A 15540-nucleotide genomic window follows, 5' to 3' on the forward strand; every position below is an offset into this window, starting at 1 on the left:
CCGCAACCTTGTGGATGGCTCTCAGCCGGTGGTGGTGCTCTTGCACCCATGCGGTGGTATTTCACTGTGGTGGCTCCATAGGATTGGGCATGTGGAGATCTTTAATCTCCTGTCCGGCTCTCCCAAACATGAGCATATGTGGGGAATATCCATTGGTAATGCGTACCCTGTTGTTATAGGCCCACATCAGTTCAGGTAGATACCCGGGCCACTAAGCCTTTTGGCTGTTCTTCACAGTCTGAAACATCTGGAGCAAGGTGCTGTTGAACTGCTTGCACGCCCTCTTTCCCTGGGGTGATATGGGGTGGTGCGGAAACGTTAGAGCCCATACAGTTGGTACAGATCATTCATTAGAGTACGCTGAAAATATGCCACTGGTACGAATGTCTCCTCTATGGACACCTGAACACTTGTATAAAGTGTTTGCAGACCGCTTTAGCGGCCGACTGTGCCGTCCGGTGTCTGGTGGCTACAGCCACCACATACTTTGTGAAATGATCTATCATGACTAGCCAGTACGAGTGTCCCGAGGTAGAGTACCCAAACTTTACATAATTGAGCATGAGGAGCTCTAGGGGGGCCGGGGTCCAGATGGCTTAGACAGGAGCCCGCTGTTCAGTACTCTTACTCAGCCCACAGGGCCGACACCTAAGACATGCCTCAGCCACCATGTCTGCCAAATCTGGACAGTATTCCAGCTGTTGGAGCCATTTTAATGTTTTGTCGCTCCAGAAATGGGGACCCCTCTCATGGGCTTCCTGGGCGGCAAACACAAGAGGCCCTGGGTAACAATTAGGTCATCTGACATCTGTCTTATATGTACCTAGGTTAGGCCTAGTTAGTCAGTTCAGTTGAGACCAGGAGGGAGTAGAGAGGAGTTGAAACTAGGATGTAGTTCAGAAGTGGGTAGATCTGAGGTAGTCAGATCAAGTTAGTGGGAGGAAAGATAGAGTGAAGACTTTGCAACACAGATTAGTGAGTGGAGCCAACTTCGCTAGGAGGTGTTTACTCAGATGTTAGGCGCAGAAGAGCGTTTTCCTTCTGTAGCTGGACTATAGACTTGCATCCCTGACCAGTAGGAGAATAGTTTGCCTCCCTGGAAAAGAAACTAGCATTCCTAGTAATTCATCGGTGATAAGAGCCATTATTTAGGTCCACAGACACCTTTGCATGGTGGAGGTTTATAGCTTCTGGCAGCCACACCAACCTTCTGAGGGACAGTTGAGTTTTCCGGTCTACAAATATTCAGCTTGTAGGGAAAGTCAAGGAATAGGATCCAAAGCATCTAAAGGAACCAGGTACACCTAACTTACTGCTCCAAAACCAACCAAAAACCTGACATGCCTTAAACTGTGGATTTGCATAATTGTCTCTGTACCATCTAAAGGCTGCATTTTTGTACTACTGCAACTGAAAGACATCTAAAGTAAAAGTTGTGAGTTGCATCTTACCACTGTCTACCTCATTATTACTACCTATGGTTGTAGCACCATTAACGGTACTGGTGTCACGACAAAAAACATCAAAGGACTCAGCCGCAACAAGCACCTTAAGCACCCTTAACATCAAGGGCACCTCAACCACCATCTTGGCTGATGCTTCCTACCACAGAGCGTGCCCCAGAGGATTTCGTGCTGTCCACCTCAACACTGTGCTGCCGGCCCAGGGAGGCTTTCTGCTAACCGTGAGTAAACTGATGAACTGTGTGTTATACCATTTGACCCCTCATCGGTCTACCGTGAACCTCACATGTTCCCCCTGCGACTGGCTGGCTGCACACTTATGTTTCAGGATGAGTACATGGGAGGACCACCGCAGCATGTCTCTGATGATGACGAAACACAGGTGCCAACTGCTGCGGCTTTCCACAGTGTGCAGACTGGCAAGGAGGGCAGGGTTGAGGATTGAATGGAAGATGATCTGGAGGATGATGAGGTCCTAGACCCCACATGGAATCAAGGTCATACAAGTGACGTGTGCAGTTCGGAGGAAGAGCGGGTGGTCACACAGCACAGCAAAAGAGGAAGCAGGGTGCAAAAGCAGAGCGGACATCCCATAGACAGTACGCCTGCTACTGCCCACCGCACCCAGGGACTGAGCACACCAAAGCCAGCTCCAAGGAGTTCCCTGGCATGGCAGTTCTTCAGACAATGTGCTGACAACAAGACGCAAGTGGTTTGCACGCTGTGCAATCAGAGCCTGAAGGGAGGCATAAATGTTCTAAACCTGAGCACAACCTGCATGACCAGGCACCTGCATGACCAGGCATCTAAGTGTAAAGCATGAGCTGCAGTGAAGTAGACACTTCAAAAACCACAAAAGATCTCAGGCTTCTCTTGCCCCCTCTTCTGCTGCAGTCTCAGCCTCTTCCTCCCCCCTTGTAGAGTGACAGTGGCACCTGCCACCCAGCAAACACCACCACCGCCACCACAACTGTGCAGACGGGGAAGGGTGAGGACTGGGGTGTCGGGGGGCTGTCTGGGGGCTCTCTCCCTCATCCCATCGGGGGGCTGCAAAGGCACAGCAGCCCCCCGATGAGAGAGGGAGGGAGCTCCCTGACTGTTAACCTTTTACATACAGCGGTCCGTACGAACGCAGCGATGTCAGCCGTTTATACCAGGGTGTCAGCAATGTACTGACACCCTGGTATACCCACTAACCACCAACGATTATTCAAGGGGAGGTGGGCGGGGATCGCGATCCCGCCTGCCGCACCGCCCGCCTCCCGCACCGCCCGCAACACCCCTCCTGCACCTCTCACCGCCATGAAATCATTCAGGGGTGCAGGGGGGGTAAAAAAACCTTTATTTTGGTAATTTTAAAGTTTCTGATCCCCGCAGGGATCAGAAACTACAGAAAGCGCAGCGATCGCCAATACGGGGGGGTCACAGGACCCCCCTCGGCATTGACCCTGGGTGCCTGGCTGTGTGTAACAGCCGGCACTCAGCGCTGTCACCATGTCTGCAGACATGGTGACAGTTTAATGCCATGACGTGTATACTCGTCATAGGTCGGGAAGGGGTTAAAGGGAACATACCATGTTGATATTTGATTATAATCTAACTAATTATATACAATCATTAACTACTAAAAAGTACCTTAGATGTATTCCCTTACTGGTGTGACAGATGGTTACCTCATAATATACACACAAAGATGCCGCATGCCGTATGTGAATGAGTTGATTTGAGTCCAGCGTATATTTAATTCAGAGCTATAGCCACTCCCCTGCCCACCTGCTGCTGATTCATATGGAAACAAACTGTCATTCAGCAGCAGGTGGGCGGGGAGAGTCAGGAGCTCATGAATATTCATGACTCATCATTATCAGCTGGAGATTTTCAATACAAGATGTTGGCAGATTGACTGGGTCAATTAAAGAAAGTGACCCAGCATTTTGCTAAGAGAATCAGTCACTTATTTATGTTGCCCTTAGTTAGGACACCATATAACTGGTGACAGGTTCCCTTTAAGTCTCTCTTTTTTTTATGTCTTGATCAGACACTATTCGGTTAACACGTGAGTACTGTGATTGGGGTAGGGATTTCTTAGTTGCTTTAGGGTGACAACTTTTGTAGTGGAGTAAGCTACTTTGGTCCGTGGGTTTGTTGTATAGGTCCACTGTGATGTTACCACTCTGGTCAATCTTGACCATGGTGTCCAGTAAACTAATCTGGTCCCTACCTGTGTGACTGGTGAAGCTCAACTCAGTATATACCTGGTTCAGATCCTGGACAAATTAGTGGGTTCGGGGCCCCTCCACATGCAAAAGATTTTATTGATAAATCAAAGCCAGATGATTGCAAATTTACAAAATAGGGGATGGGTATATACGTGATCTTCTTTGAATGCCATCGGGACATTGATTCTAAAACAGAGAGCGGCCCAATGGATTCACAAGCTTGGAACCCTGTCGCCCAATGGACTAAACCGTGAATGCAATTTTTTCATTAATGTATGAATTTTATTTACATATTTTGGTTGTTGTTTCCATATTCTTGAAGTGTAATATGAATTCTATTTTCTTTCAGACCCGTTGAATCTCTAGTCGCAATCTGGTGAGGGTGAGACCCCCCCCCCCCACCTGTTCCTTACTCCCCCACCTTTCTCCCCTTCCCTTTTCCCCGTTCCTTTTTTCCTCCTTTTTTCCTCCTTTTTCCCCCCTTTTCCCCTCCTTTTCCCCTCCTTTTCCCTACCCTCTAAAATCAGGTGCCTTTGAGGACAATGATGCTTATTAATTATGTATAACAATGATTTTTCACTCTCTATAGGATAATCTTTTCTTTTGCACTATTTATCCTTCATATCCCCCCCCCCCCATTTATCCTTCATTAACCACTTCTACCCATATATCATGAACCCATGATGACCTCTTGTCTGCAGTGGTGTCTGAATCAGTGTATATATGTATATATATATATATATATATATATATATATATATATATATATATGTACTCACAAGCACTTCCTACTTTGCTCTTGCTATATATATGCTGTGAACTGTGAATAGTAATGCCTTCTAGTGCAATGTTTTTTTTTTTTCTAGTGTAATGCTTTAGTTTAAATGTCAGTTCTTGTTCCTCTCTCCATGGCATCTAGGATTGCTCCAAACAACATTTCATTGTATTGTACGTGGTATTATATTGTATTGTACAGTGACAATAAAGGCATCTTATCTTATCTTATCTATCCTAAATTCTCCATTTCCTATGTAATGTGTATTTGTAATAAGGTGATCGCATATGAGTAGAATATTGGCCCTTGCCCTATGTAGTATAGAAACCCTTGCTCATAAAACTGTTAGATACATATAGCACTGTTCCAATGCGCATAACAACACACTAATGGTTTAGCCATTCAGCCTCGGTGCTGCCCATATTTCTTGGTTTTTTTTTTCCCCCCTTATATTTCCGGTTAGCCTTGTATCGCCTTGTTACCCTTCAGGACATGCCTCCATCATGTTTTCTAACTAATCATCTACCTCTTTACTTTCATCCTCTCATTCCCACTTTCCTGCAATAGGGGTCTGTACTCCTCCTACTATAGACAGCCCTATTCTCCAAAGAACTTGCTCTATAATTTATTTTAAGCCTTGATTTCTATAGTGTTTTACACCATATTTTGACCATGTACAACGGGCATTTAATGGGATCCATATTGTCATTGTATCACAGATAACTAGACTGCTGAAGAAGGTCCAACTAGAATCGAAACGTCCGGTCGATATGTTTACTAAAAGTGGCTATAATAATGCATGAAGTACCTGGATCATGAGTCAAAAAATTATGATGCTTAATCAATAAATGATACACAATTGCAAATATATTCCTGTGTGCCACTATTTTCTCTTCTACAAGTATGACTACCAAGTCCTTGCTGGCACCAGTTAATTTAGTGTGCGGAGCTCCATCACTACGCAGAAGCAGATATTCTTAAATGGGCAGAGATTTTCCTGGCCTACGACAAGACGTCTGGACTCCGGGGTATTTGGCAACGAATCACTGCACGACTAAGTTCAGGACGTGTGCCATGCATGGCAAGTGTATCATTTTGCCCTGTTTTAGCACGCTCAGCAGATTGGCACCGTTGTCAAACACCACTTTACCAACTGTCAAATTGAGTAGGGTTAGCCACTGATCGGCCTGTGACCGCAGAGCTGAAAGCAGTGCAGGACCGGTGTGGATCTTGGCTTCCAGGCACAACAACCGCAGCACAGCATGGCAACGTCTCACCTGGCACGTTGAAGAGGTTCTGGGGAGCTTGGGGGGTGCAGTGGAAGAGGCGGTAGCAGTGGAAAAGGAGGAGTCAGCCAAGGAGGAGACAGAGGATGGAGTCGGAGGAGGAGAAGAAGAGGTAGGCCTGTATTCAATCCATGGCGGTAACACCAAATTCACATGAGTGTCAAGGGTTACATGCTTGATGGCCGTCAGAAGGTTCATCCAGTAGGCAGTAAAAGTTATGTACCTTCCCTGCCCGTGTTTGATAGACCACGTGTCTGTGGTCAGATGTATCTTGGCACAGACACTATGTGGTAGAGATATATTAACTTGCCGCTGAACATGGCAATATAGTTCAGGGACGCCCTTCTGGGAGAAATATTTCCTTCCAGGGACCTTCCATTGTGGTGTGCCAGTGGCCACAAATTTTCTAAAGGAGTCTGAGTCCACCAATTTATATGGCAGTAGTTGGTTGGCTAGCAATACCGACAAGCCAGCGGTCAGCCTTGGGCAAGAGGATTATCCGGCGTCATCATTTTTTTAAGCTCAAACATTTGGGCCGGCCTTGTGCCAGATGAATGCGACAACAGCATGGGAGGATTGGAGAACAAATGGGAGGAAATAGGAGAAGGAGAAGAGGCAGGACGTGGAGCGGCGCGAGTGTGTCTTTCTGGGTTCTGATGGCATTGCTCCCAGTGGGCTCGGTGATGGGAAACCAGGTGCCTTCTTAAGCCGGTCGTCCATAGGTGAGTGTTGGGTTTACCGCAACTTATGCGTTGACAGCCCAGGCTGCAGATGGCAACACTATTATCAGCAGCTGACAAGTAAAAAAAAAAGCCCACATTGCGGAGCCATGTGCTGGCCTCCTGGGAGCGCAAGATACGACCGTGCATGGTGGATGGCTCGCTCCAGATACATTTGCAGTCTGCTTTTTGCCTCCTGTGCACTGCGAGTTTTGCCTGCTTCTCCTCCTTCTCCTCCCTATCTGCTGCTCTGTCTCTCCCTCTGAACTCCCCTCCTCTTCCTCTCTTGTGGGCAGCCACGTGACGTCCATTGACACGTCATCATCTTCACCTTCACCAACACTGACATTAGAGATCTCGGAGTAGGCAGCAACAGCGGGGACCACCCTCCTTGGGGTAATCTGGGTACTGTCGTCAGACCACTGGGTGGCGGCCATTGCTACCTCCTCTTCCTCATCCAATGCAAAGAATGGCAGCGCAACAGTAAGGTCTGGGAATTGATGGGAAAATAATTCCTCTGACTCGAGTGGAGAGGCTATGTTGGTGGTGTCTTTGGTGGTGCACACAGCAGAGCATGAGGAGGGTGCTGATACAGAAGATGAGGAGGGTGCAGAATCGGAAGGATGAGTGAGCCACTCAACCAACTCTGGTGCATCCTTTGACGTAATCACATGCACCTTCTCCAACTTCCCACTTAGGCTCCAGCCTGGTGCACCTGCCCGATCCCTACCACCCCTGCGGAATGGCTTGCCTCTTCCTCTGCCTGTCATTTTCAAAATGACCCTGTATTAAAGTCCCTAGAGAAGAGCAGTATTTTTGGAAGCAGATATATAGAACCCCTTAATCAATTTTTTTAGGGGCAACTGGTATATCTCACTAGTTGCAATAAGTTGTTCTGATAGCGTTTGTCTGTCTGTATAGCTGCGGTATCTCAGCAGAACGGCACACAAATGCTGCACTATACAAATGCACTATATAGAAATTATAATTTAGGTATATCACACCCCTGCCTCAATCCGATTTTTTTGGGGGGCAACTGTTATATCACACCAGTTGCAATTAGTTGTTCCAAAGGCATTTGTCTGTCTGTACAGCTGCGGTATCTCACCCTTTTTTCCCTTGTGGCACTCCCTGGTGTTAGGGATCCTGCCTCATGTTAGTTTGCGGTGCCCTTGGTGTTAAAGTTTGTATGGGTGCAAGGCAGGGCATGTAGGGTATGCAATGGCCGGAATATGGTGTTAGAATCAGTAACCAGGCCAGCATTAACAGAATAAATGTCTCTCTTTACTGTAGTGCAAAATGAAGGTTGTAGTATAACATGGTTCCAACAATGCACAGTGCAAATCTTTCCCAGATGGTTTTGTATGGATCTGAAAAAAATGGGGGTTAAAGTATTCTCTCCTCCCCATTTTCCCAAAGTCTCTTTTTGCAGAAGCTATGGGTTCCAATATTATTTTTGAAAATTGGAAGTAGTTTTCTACAGGTTTTCAGCTATGACTGTCTAGGTCATGCCCAAGTGAGAAGGGTGTCTTAGCAGTATTACCCTCACTGCAGTAAAGTCTTTAGCTTTAGACAGCAAAATACTTTACTGCTCCTGTGTCCATTTTATCCTTCTTGTCTTTCCTTCTTGAGTACTGTAGAAAAGGTGAGGTTTTCTTTTCCGTAGATAATCCTCAGAGAAGGTAATTCTCTGTAGCTTCAGTACAATGCTGTGATACGGAGCTCATGGAGTTGCTCCCTCCCTCAGCTAACTCTAATCTAGAACTCTCAAGACTGAGCAAGGGGTGAAACCAGGATCCACACCTAAGGTTTCTGTAGGGGCTTTACCAGAGTTGATTAACTCTTTCGCTTCCATACATTACCAAACTGGGGATACAAACTGGGGATACAGAACATAACATTTAATAACATAATAAGCATTAAACAGCAAAAAAATTGCAAGTACCCCTGCTGTGAGGTACTGCAACAGTTACTTTTTCTTGAAGGTGTTATGTGTGATGTGATAGTGGTGGGGAGTGCACCTACCTTCAGTCTCTGATACAGCCTGGTTGAGATACTTGGTCTCTTCCAATACTCTCAACTCCAAGGTCCTCTTCCCCATTCCCAATTCCCTAAGTAATGCCAAGGTGAAGCGGCGGAATGGACGCCATCGTAGTCCATGAAAATCTAAGGAGATAAGAACATGAAAATATTAATGCTTAATAGAGTACAATATTCTTGTATGATGATTAGAGGATTGTTCCTCCCACAACTTAGGGTCACATTTCTCTTCTTCTAGTGTGGTTTTAGTTCTGTGACCTCTCTCACACGAGGTAATGAGAGCTTTCACCTGCACCTCCCAGACAATAGTGTAATTTAACTGACCCTTTGTTTATGTGCCTTAGAATTGCTGCACCCAGTATCTGACTGAAGTCCGTTAGGTAGATCAGAGGAAACAATTCTGAGAGCCCAGGCTCTGTGCATACAGGAGATACGGACGTCCACTGTAAAGTACTTGTTTTTAATCATGCGGAACTCATCAATAAGCTTTAATAGGATATCTGATATTCTGGCTATTGGTTCCAAGGTCAGCTCCAAATTAGACTGGCTGATAGAGATGAGCAAATTAAAGTTCATGAAGTGGAATTTGATTCAAATTTCAAGAAAAATTTGATTTGTCCCGAGGTCGCATTTCCTCTCGCTTTGTGGTAACAAATTAAAATGGCTGCTGCACATGTTAGAACAAGGAAGTAAGAAACCTGGGAACACCCATAATGCCATGCATGCAGCCAGCCAATCAGCAGCTAGCCAGCCCCTGTGATGTCATAGCCTCATGCTGTTGCCACCTCACCACTCAGTTACTGGGCCACTGTATTGACCCCTCATGCTGTTGCCATCTCACCACCCTACCACAGGGCCACTGTGTTGACTCCTCATGCTGTTGCACCCTCACCATTCTGTGACAGGGTCACTATGTTGACTTCTCATGCAGTTGCCCCCCTCCCCACTATATGACGGGGCCACTATTGTCCCTGTTTGGCCTTGTTGAGATCACCATTTATTTTACCCTTCTTCTGATCTGTCAGAAGGACGGAAAAATAATAAACACAACGGATCTTGTCTTTGGAGCATCCATAAGGCCTGTATCACACAGTTCCTATTTTGTAGCAGGATGTGCTTATGATTTGGGAGCCAAAAGCAGGAGTGGGTACAAAACACAGAAGACATGCAAACTTTCCAATCAAGTGATATCTCTGTTTTGGATCCACTCCTTTTCTTTTTTTTGGCCTTTGCAATACTGCCCAGGGGAGGAGTTCAGTGTGTAGGAGCCCAGGCTGCTCTGCCTTCTTTTCACTTTACTCCTCCCTAGTATCTTCCTTTGCCCGCCCTCCAAGTCCCGACCTATCGATGAGGCAAGAGACTTGGAGGGCGGGCAAAGGCAGAGACTGGGGAGGAGTAAAGTGAAAAGAAGGCAGAGCAGCCTGGGCACCTACACACTGAACGCTGCCCCTGGGCACTTGCGAGTGCTCATTTGCATATGAATTAAACTAAATTTTTCCTGCTGGTGGAAGTCTAAAGAAAAGAACAAAGGTACCATTACAATCCTGTATAGGTGTGCTACAGAGCCATGTAAGCACTGTATATGGCCATATGGAGGTGACAGCCATTAAGCCATTCTGTTGTTGATTTACTTCTATGCTTTGGGTTGTTGTCCTGTTGCAGCACCCATCTTCTGTTGAGCTTCAGCTGGTGGACAGATGACCTTAAGTTCTCCTGCAAAATGTCTTGATAAACTTGGGAATTCATTTTTCATTTAATGATAACTCAACTTTGGTTTCATCTGTCTACAGCAGGCATCCTCAAATTGCGGCCCTCCAGCTGTTGCAAAACTACAACTCCCAGCATGCCCGAACAGCCTACAGGTATCAGACTACAGCAGGGCATTGTGGGAGTTGTAGTTTCACAACAGCTGGAGGGCCGCAGTTTGAGGATGCCTGGTCTACAGAATATTTTGCCAGTACTGCTGTGGAACATCCAGGGGCTCTTGTGCAAACTGTAAATGTGTAGCAATGTTTTTTTTGGACAGCAGTGGCTTCCTCTGTGGTATCCTCCCATGAAATCCATTCTTGTTTAGTGTTTTACGTATCGTAGATTCGCTAACAGGGATGTTAGCATATGCCAGAGACTTTTGTAAGTCTTTAGCTGACACTCTAGGACTCTGCTTCACCTCATTGAGCAGTCTGTGCTGTGCTCTTACAGTCATCTTTACAGGACGGCCACTCCCAGGGAGAGTAGCAGCAGTGCTAAACTTTCTCCATTTATAGACAATTTGGACTGATGAACAGCAAGGCTTTTGGAGCTACTTTTATAACCCTCTTTTGGGTGAGGCATCACTCACATCAGACAATGCTACTAGTGAAAAGCAAACCCAGAACTGATGTGTGTTTTTTATAGGGCAGAGCAGCTGTAACCAACACATCCAATCTCATCTCATTGATTGGACTCCAGTTGGCTGACACCTCACTCCAATTAGCTCTTGGAGATGTCATTAGTCTAGGGGTACACATACTTTTTCCACCTGCACTGTGAATGTTTACATGGTGTGTTCAATAAAAACATGGTAACATTTAACTCTTTGTGTGTTATTAGGTTAAGCAGACTGTGATTGTCTATTGTTGTGACTTAGATGAAGATCAGATCACATTTTATGACCACTTTGTGCAGAAATCCATATCATTCCAAAATGTTCACATACTTTTCCTTGCAACTGTATAATCAAACATTTTTATCGCGAATATCAGCACTTCGAGAATTCGCAAAGATCTAGAATATAATGCTTTATCTTCGTAATACCGAATATTCAAGATTTTTTTTATCATTAAACAAACCTATAATCTTTTCTTATTTATTGTATATAGCTTCTCCTAATCCTTATTAGGCTATCTATCATCCATACCTCTTTATTATTTATAGTTATTACTTTTTCTATAATTAATAAACCTTATTATAAGTATTTACTTACCTATCATCAATTTTATTGCTGATACTATATTATTTTTAAAATAAATCATTACCTATAACACACAATAAACAACATAGTAACATAGTACATAAGGCTGAAAAAAGACATCTGTCCATCCAGTTCGGCCTGTCATCCTGCAAGTTGATCCAGAGGAAGGCAAAAAAAAACATATAACAGACAATCACACAAAGGCTGTATGCTAAAAGCCAGATATGTGCAAGCCAACAACCTATCCATGAGACAGGTACAGTACAGCATACCTTATAATGGCAATGTTGTGCACTATGAGACATTTAAAATCAACTCTCTACTTATTAAAAAGCCAGCAATCCTCAAAGTTGCCTGATTTGAGTTGGATAGCTTGGGGGACCTGCGCACCTAGATCATTATCATTAGGATGACAAAAATTTTAATATTTTTTTTTGGGATGCCAGCTTACTCTTCTCTCACTGCTTAGGAGGGCTGCATAATATTTTCAGTTTTCTAATTGTCCTAATATTATATCCGATAACCTTTCTATACCGTTTTGTCATGTAAACTCATTTGCATAAACTTGATCATATTGGGGAAAAACATGCAAATAGTGTTTCAGCTGAAAAACATGGCAGATCCTGCTAATTTGCACGTCTATCCCATATGCTCAAGTTTATGCAAATTAGTTTACATGACAAAACAGTATAGAAACGTTATTGAATATAATATATTGGTGGAATCTGGATAATATATACTCTGGGGTTTTGCTCTGGTAGACAGGCTAGCAGACGCAGTATAGAGGCTATCACAAAGTCTTTAACTTAAACAGTTTGGTGTTGATTCACACAAAAGGAAACACAAAATGACCGTTCACCGCCTTGGTGTTTGTTCACACCATGCAATGTCCATAGAACAAAATCTTCACCTGGTTAGCAGTCTTTCCTCCACAGCAGGCTTTAGGTGTCTGTGATCCAGCATGTGGCTTTCAAGCATTTAGCATGGCACCAATTCACAGATCCCAAAACAGATTCTCCACAAATTCCTTGTGAGATGAAGGATCATCCACACCCAGCTGAGATTGGGTTTTATATAGGCCAATAAAGACCCAGCCTGGAGAAGTGGCACTTTGGCTACTCCCAGTAAGACCCGGCCTGGATCGGCTTTAGAGCCATACTAACAACAATTAGTGTCAACCAGCTCTAGCTGCCACTGACACTTAAAACTACTGGCTCTTACCTCACTGAGGCCAGAAATCTCGGTGACACATACCTTCTATCAATGACGCCCCCCTGCGCCTTCCTACATACCTCCCCCCTTTGTTCAACCCTGAGGGGGTGAACACCCGCCAGACAGTGTACCCGGGAGAGGGCATCTGCGTTTCCCTGTAACCTGCCTGCCCTATGTTCCACGGAAAATTTTAAGTTTCGTAATGACAAGAACCACCTGGCGACCCGAGCATTCCTCTCTTTTGCCTGGCTCATCCACTTGAGAGGGGAGTGGTCGGTCATCAGACGCAACTTTCTCCCCAACAGATAATAGCGGAGAGAATCAAGTGACCATTTCATGGCCAGGCACTCTCTCTCCACTATACTGTACCTAGTCTCAGCTGGGGTGAGTTTGCAGCTCAGAAAAACAACAGGATGTTCTTCACCATTAATATCCTGAGAGAGTACAGCTCCGAGGCCTATTTCAGAGGCATCGGTCTGTACCAAAAACTCCCTCTTTAAGTCTGGCGTGACCAATATCGGGGACGCACACAGGTCAGACTTCAAAGCGAAGAAAGCCTTTTCCGCCTGCTCATTCCACTGAGACGTCACTGACTTACGTCCCTTCAATAGGCCTGTCAATGGTGCGGCGACTGTAGCAAAATTGGGGACAAACCTCATACAGTACCCCACCATACCCAGGAAAGATTTTACTTGTCAAGTAGTGTCAGGTCGGGGCCAATTTCTAATTGCCTCAATTTTGTTCACCTGAGGTTTGATAATTCCGCGCCCCAATTACATACCCCAGGTACTTGATCTCTTCTAAACGTATCGCACACTATTTGGGGTTAGAGGTTAAGACAGCCTTCCTAAGGAAGTCCACTACAGCCTGTACTTTAGGTAAGTGACGTTCCCAGTCGGTGCTGTGGATAACAATATGTTCCAGGTAAGCCAAAGTGTACCGACGATGTGGACGGAGTACAATGTCCATTAGCCTTTGAAACGTGGCAGGAGCGACATGTAGACCTTGTACTGATACAGCCCCTCTGGCGTGATGAAAGACATTTTTTCCTTGGGAGCCTCCATTAAGGGCCCCTTCCAGTACCCTTTGGTGTGGTCCAAAACAGAAAAATACAGGGCTTGGCCCAACTTCTTAATAAGCTCATCCCCTCAGGACATGGGATATGTGTCAAATTTGGACACCTCATTCAGTTTGCAAAAGTCGTTACAGAACCGCAATGTCCCGTCCGGCTTGGGTATTTAGACTATCGGGCTGGCCCATTCACTTTTTAACTCCTCAATGACAACTAGCTGGAGCATTAGCTGCACTTCCTCCGTGATGGCTTGTCGCCGAGCCTCGGGTACCTGGTATGGTTTTAACCGGACTTTTGCCTGAGGTTCAGTGATAATGTCATGTTGGACTATGGAAGTGCTTCCAGGAAGGTTTGAGAACACATCCGTGTTCCGACTAATGAACTCCTTGGCTTCCTGAGCCTGTTTAGAGGAGAGGCTGTCAGCAATTTTCACTGTGGCAGCTGCATCCCTTGCTTCAGACAGAGGGGCCCAGACCACTTCCCCTAGGAACCCTGGTCATGGGCTGTCTTCCGTACAGATTTCCCTATCTTTCCAGGGTTTGAGCAGATTCACATGGTACACCTGCTCTGGCTTTTGCCTCCCTGGCTGGTGTACCTTGTAATCTACCTTTCCAATTTTTTCAAGCACCTCGTAGGGCCCCTGCCACCTAGCTAGGAACTTACTGTCTACGGTTGGTACCAGAACCAATACCCGATCACCCAGGTTAAAGGTCCATACCCGAGCCTGCCAATAATAGATCCTACTCTGGGCTCGCTGCGCTGCCTCCATATGCTCCCTAACCAGAGGTAAAACTGTTTAAATCCATCCTTGCATCTGGGTGACGTACTCAACAACGCTTCTGTGCGGTGTGGGGTCGTTGTTCCCACGCCTCTTTTGCCACGTCCAACAGACTGCGACGGTGTCTGCCGTATAGCAGTTCAAAGGGTAAGAACTCAGTAGAGGCCTGGGAACCTCTCTGCGAACTGCGAACATGAGATAGGGCAGAGATAGGGCAGAAGAAGGTCCCAGTCCCTCCCATCCTTAGAGACCACTCTTTTTAGCATATTTTTTAATGTTTGATTAAACCTCTCTACCAGGCCATCCGTTTGCGGAAGATACACGGACGTCCGTAGCTGTTTTATGTGGAGCAACTTACAGAGTTCTCTCATGACCTTGGACATAAACGGGTTTCCTTGGTCAGTCAGAACCTCCTTAGGCAGACCCACGCGAGAAAACCTCTCCATTAACTCCTTAGCTATGAGTTTGTACTCTGTGTACCAGGTGGCGTAGTCGAGGACGACCAAGATATGTTGGTGTCCTCTAGCAGACTTCGGTGCCAGGCCTATGAGATCCATAGCAATTCGCTCGAACGGAACCTTGATAATCGGGAGGGGTACCAGGGGACTACGGAAATGTGGCTGGGGGCTCGTTATCTGGCAGGTTCGGCAAGACATACAATATTCTTCTACCTCTCTGAACACACTGGGCCAGTAAAACCGCTGTAGAATCCTATCCTGCATTTTTTGCATTACCAGATGACCCCCGAGAACATGCTGGTGGGCTAACTCTAACACGAGTTTGAGACAAGCCTGGGGCACCACCGACTGTTCAATGGATTCACCTCACAGCTGGTTTACTCAATACATTTCTTGATGAACCACAAAACGGGGAAACACTGACTCTGCCCCCGGTTGTTGTGGTTCCCCATCTATTATTAATACATTTTCCCAGGCTCGGGATAGTGTTGGGTCTCGGTGTTGTACAGTATCAAAATTATCCCTGGAGACATTGAGGTCGGCTAGCTCTGGACCTGGCGGCAAGTCC

The 15540-nt window shown here is 45.8% G+C and overlaps 1 protein-coding gene across 1 annotated transcript in view; it reads right to left on the reverse strand.

Annotated features, from left to right (window-relative positions):
* The window catches only part of LOC122938623 (cytochrome P450 2F2-like), a 201258-nt gene that overhangs the window by 129590 nt on the left and 56128 nt on the right, over positions 1 to 15540 (reverse strand). The window contains exon 3 of the mRNA XM_044294272.1: positions 8488 to 8628. Coding sequence (XP_044150207.1) covers positions 8488 to 8628 — 141 coding nt within the window. The remainder of the gene's footprint in view (positions 1 to 8487; positions 8629 to 15540) is intronic.

The sequence above is a fragment of the Bufo gargarizans genome, chromosome 5 (assembly GCF_014858855.1).
Source record: "Bufo gargarizans isolate SCDJY-AF-19 chromosome 5, ASM1485885v1, whole genome shotgun sequence".
Classification (NCBI taxonomy): Eukaryota; Metazoa; Chordata; class Amphibia; order Anura; family Bufonidae; genus Bufo; species Bufo gargarizans.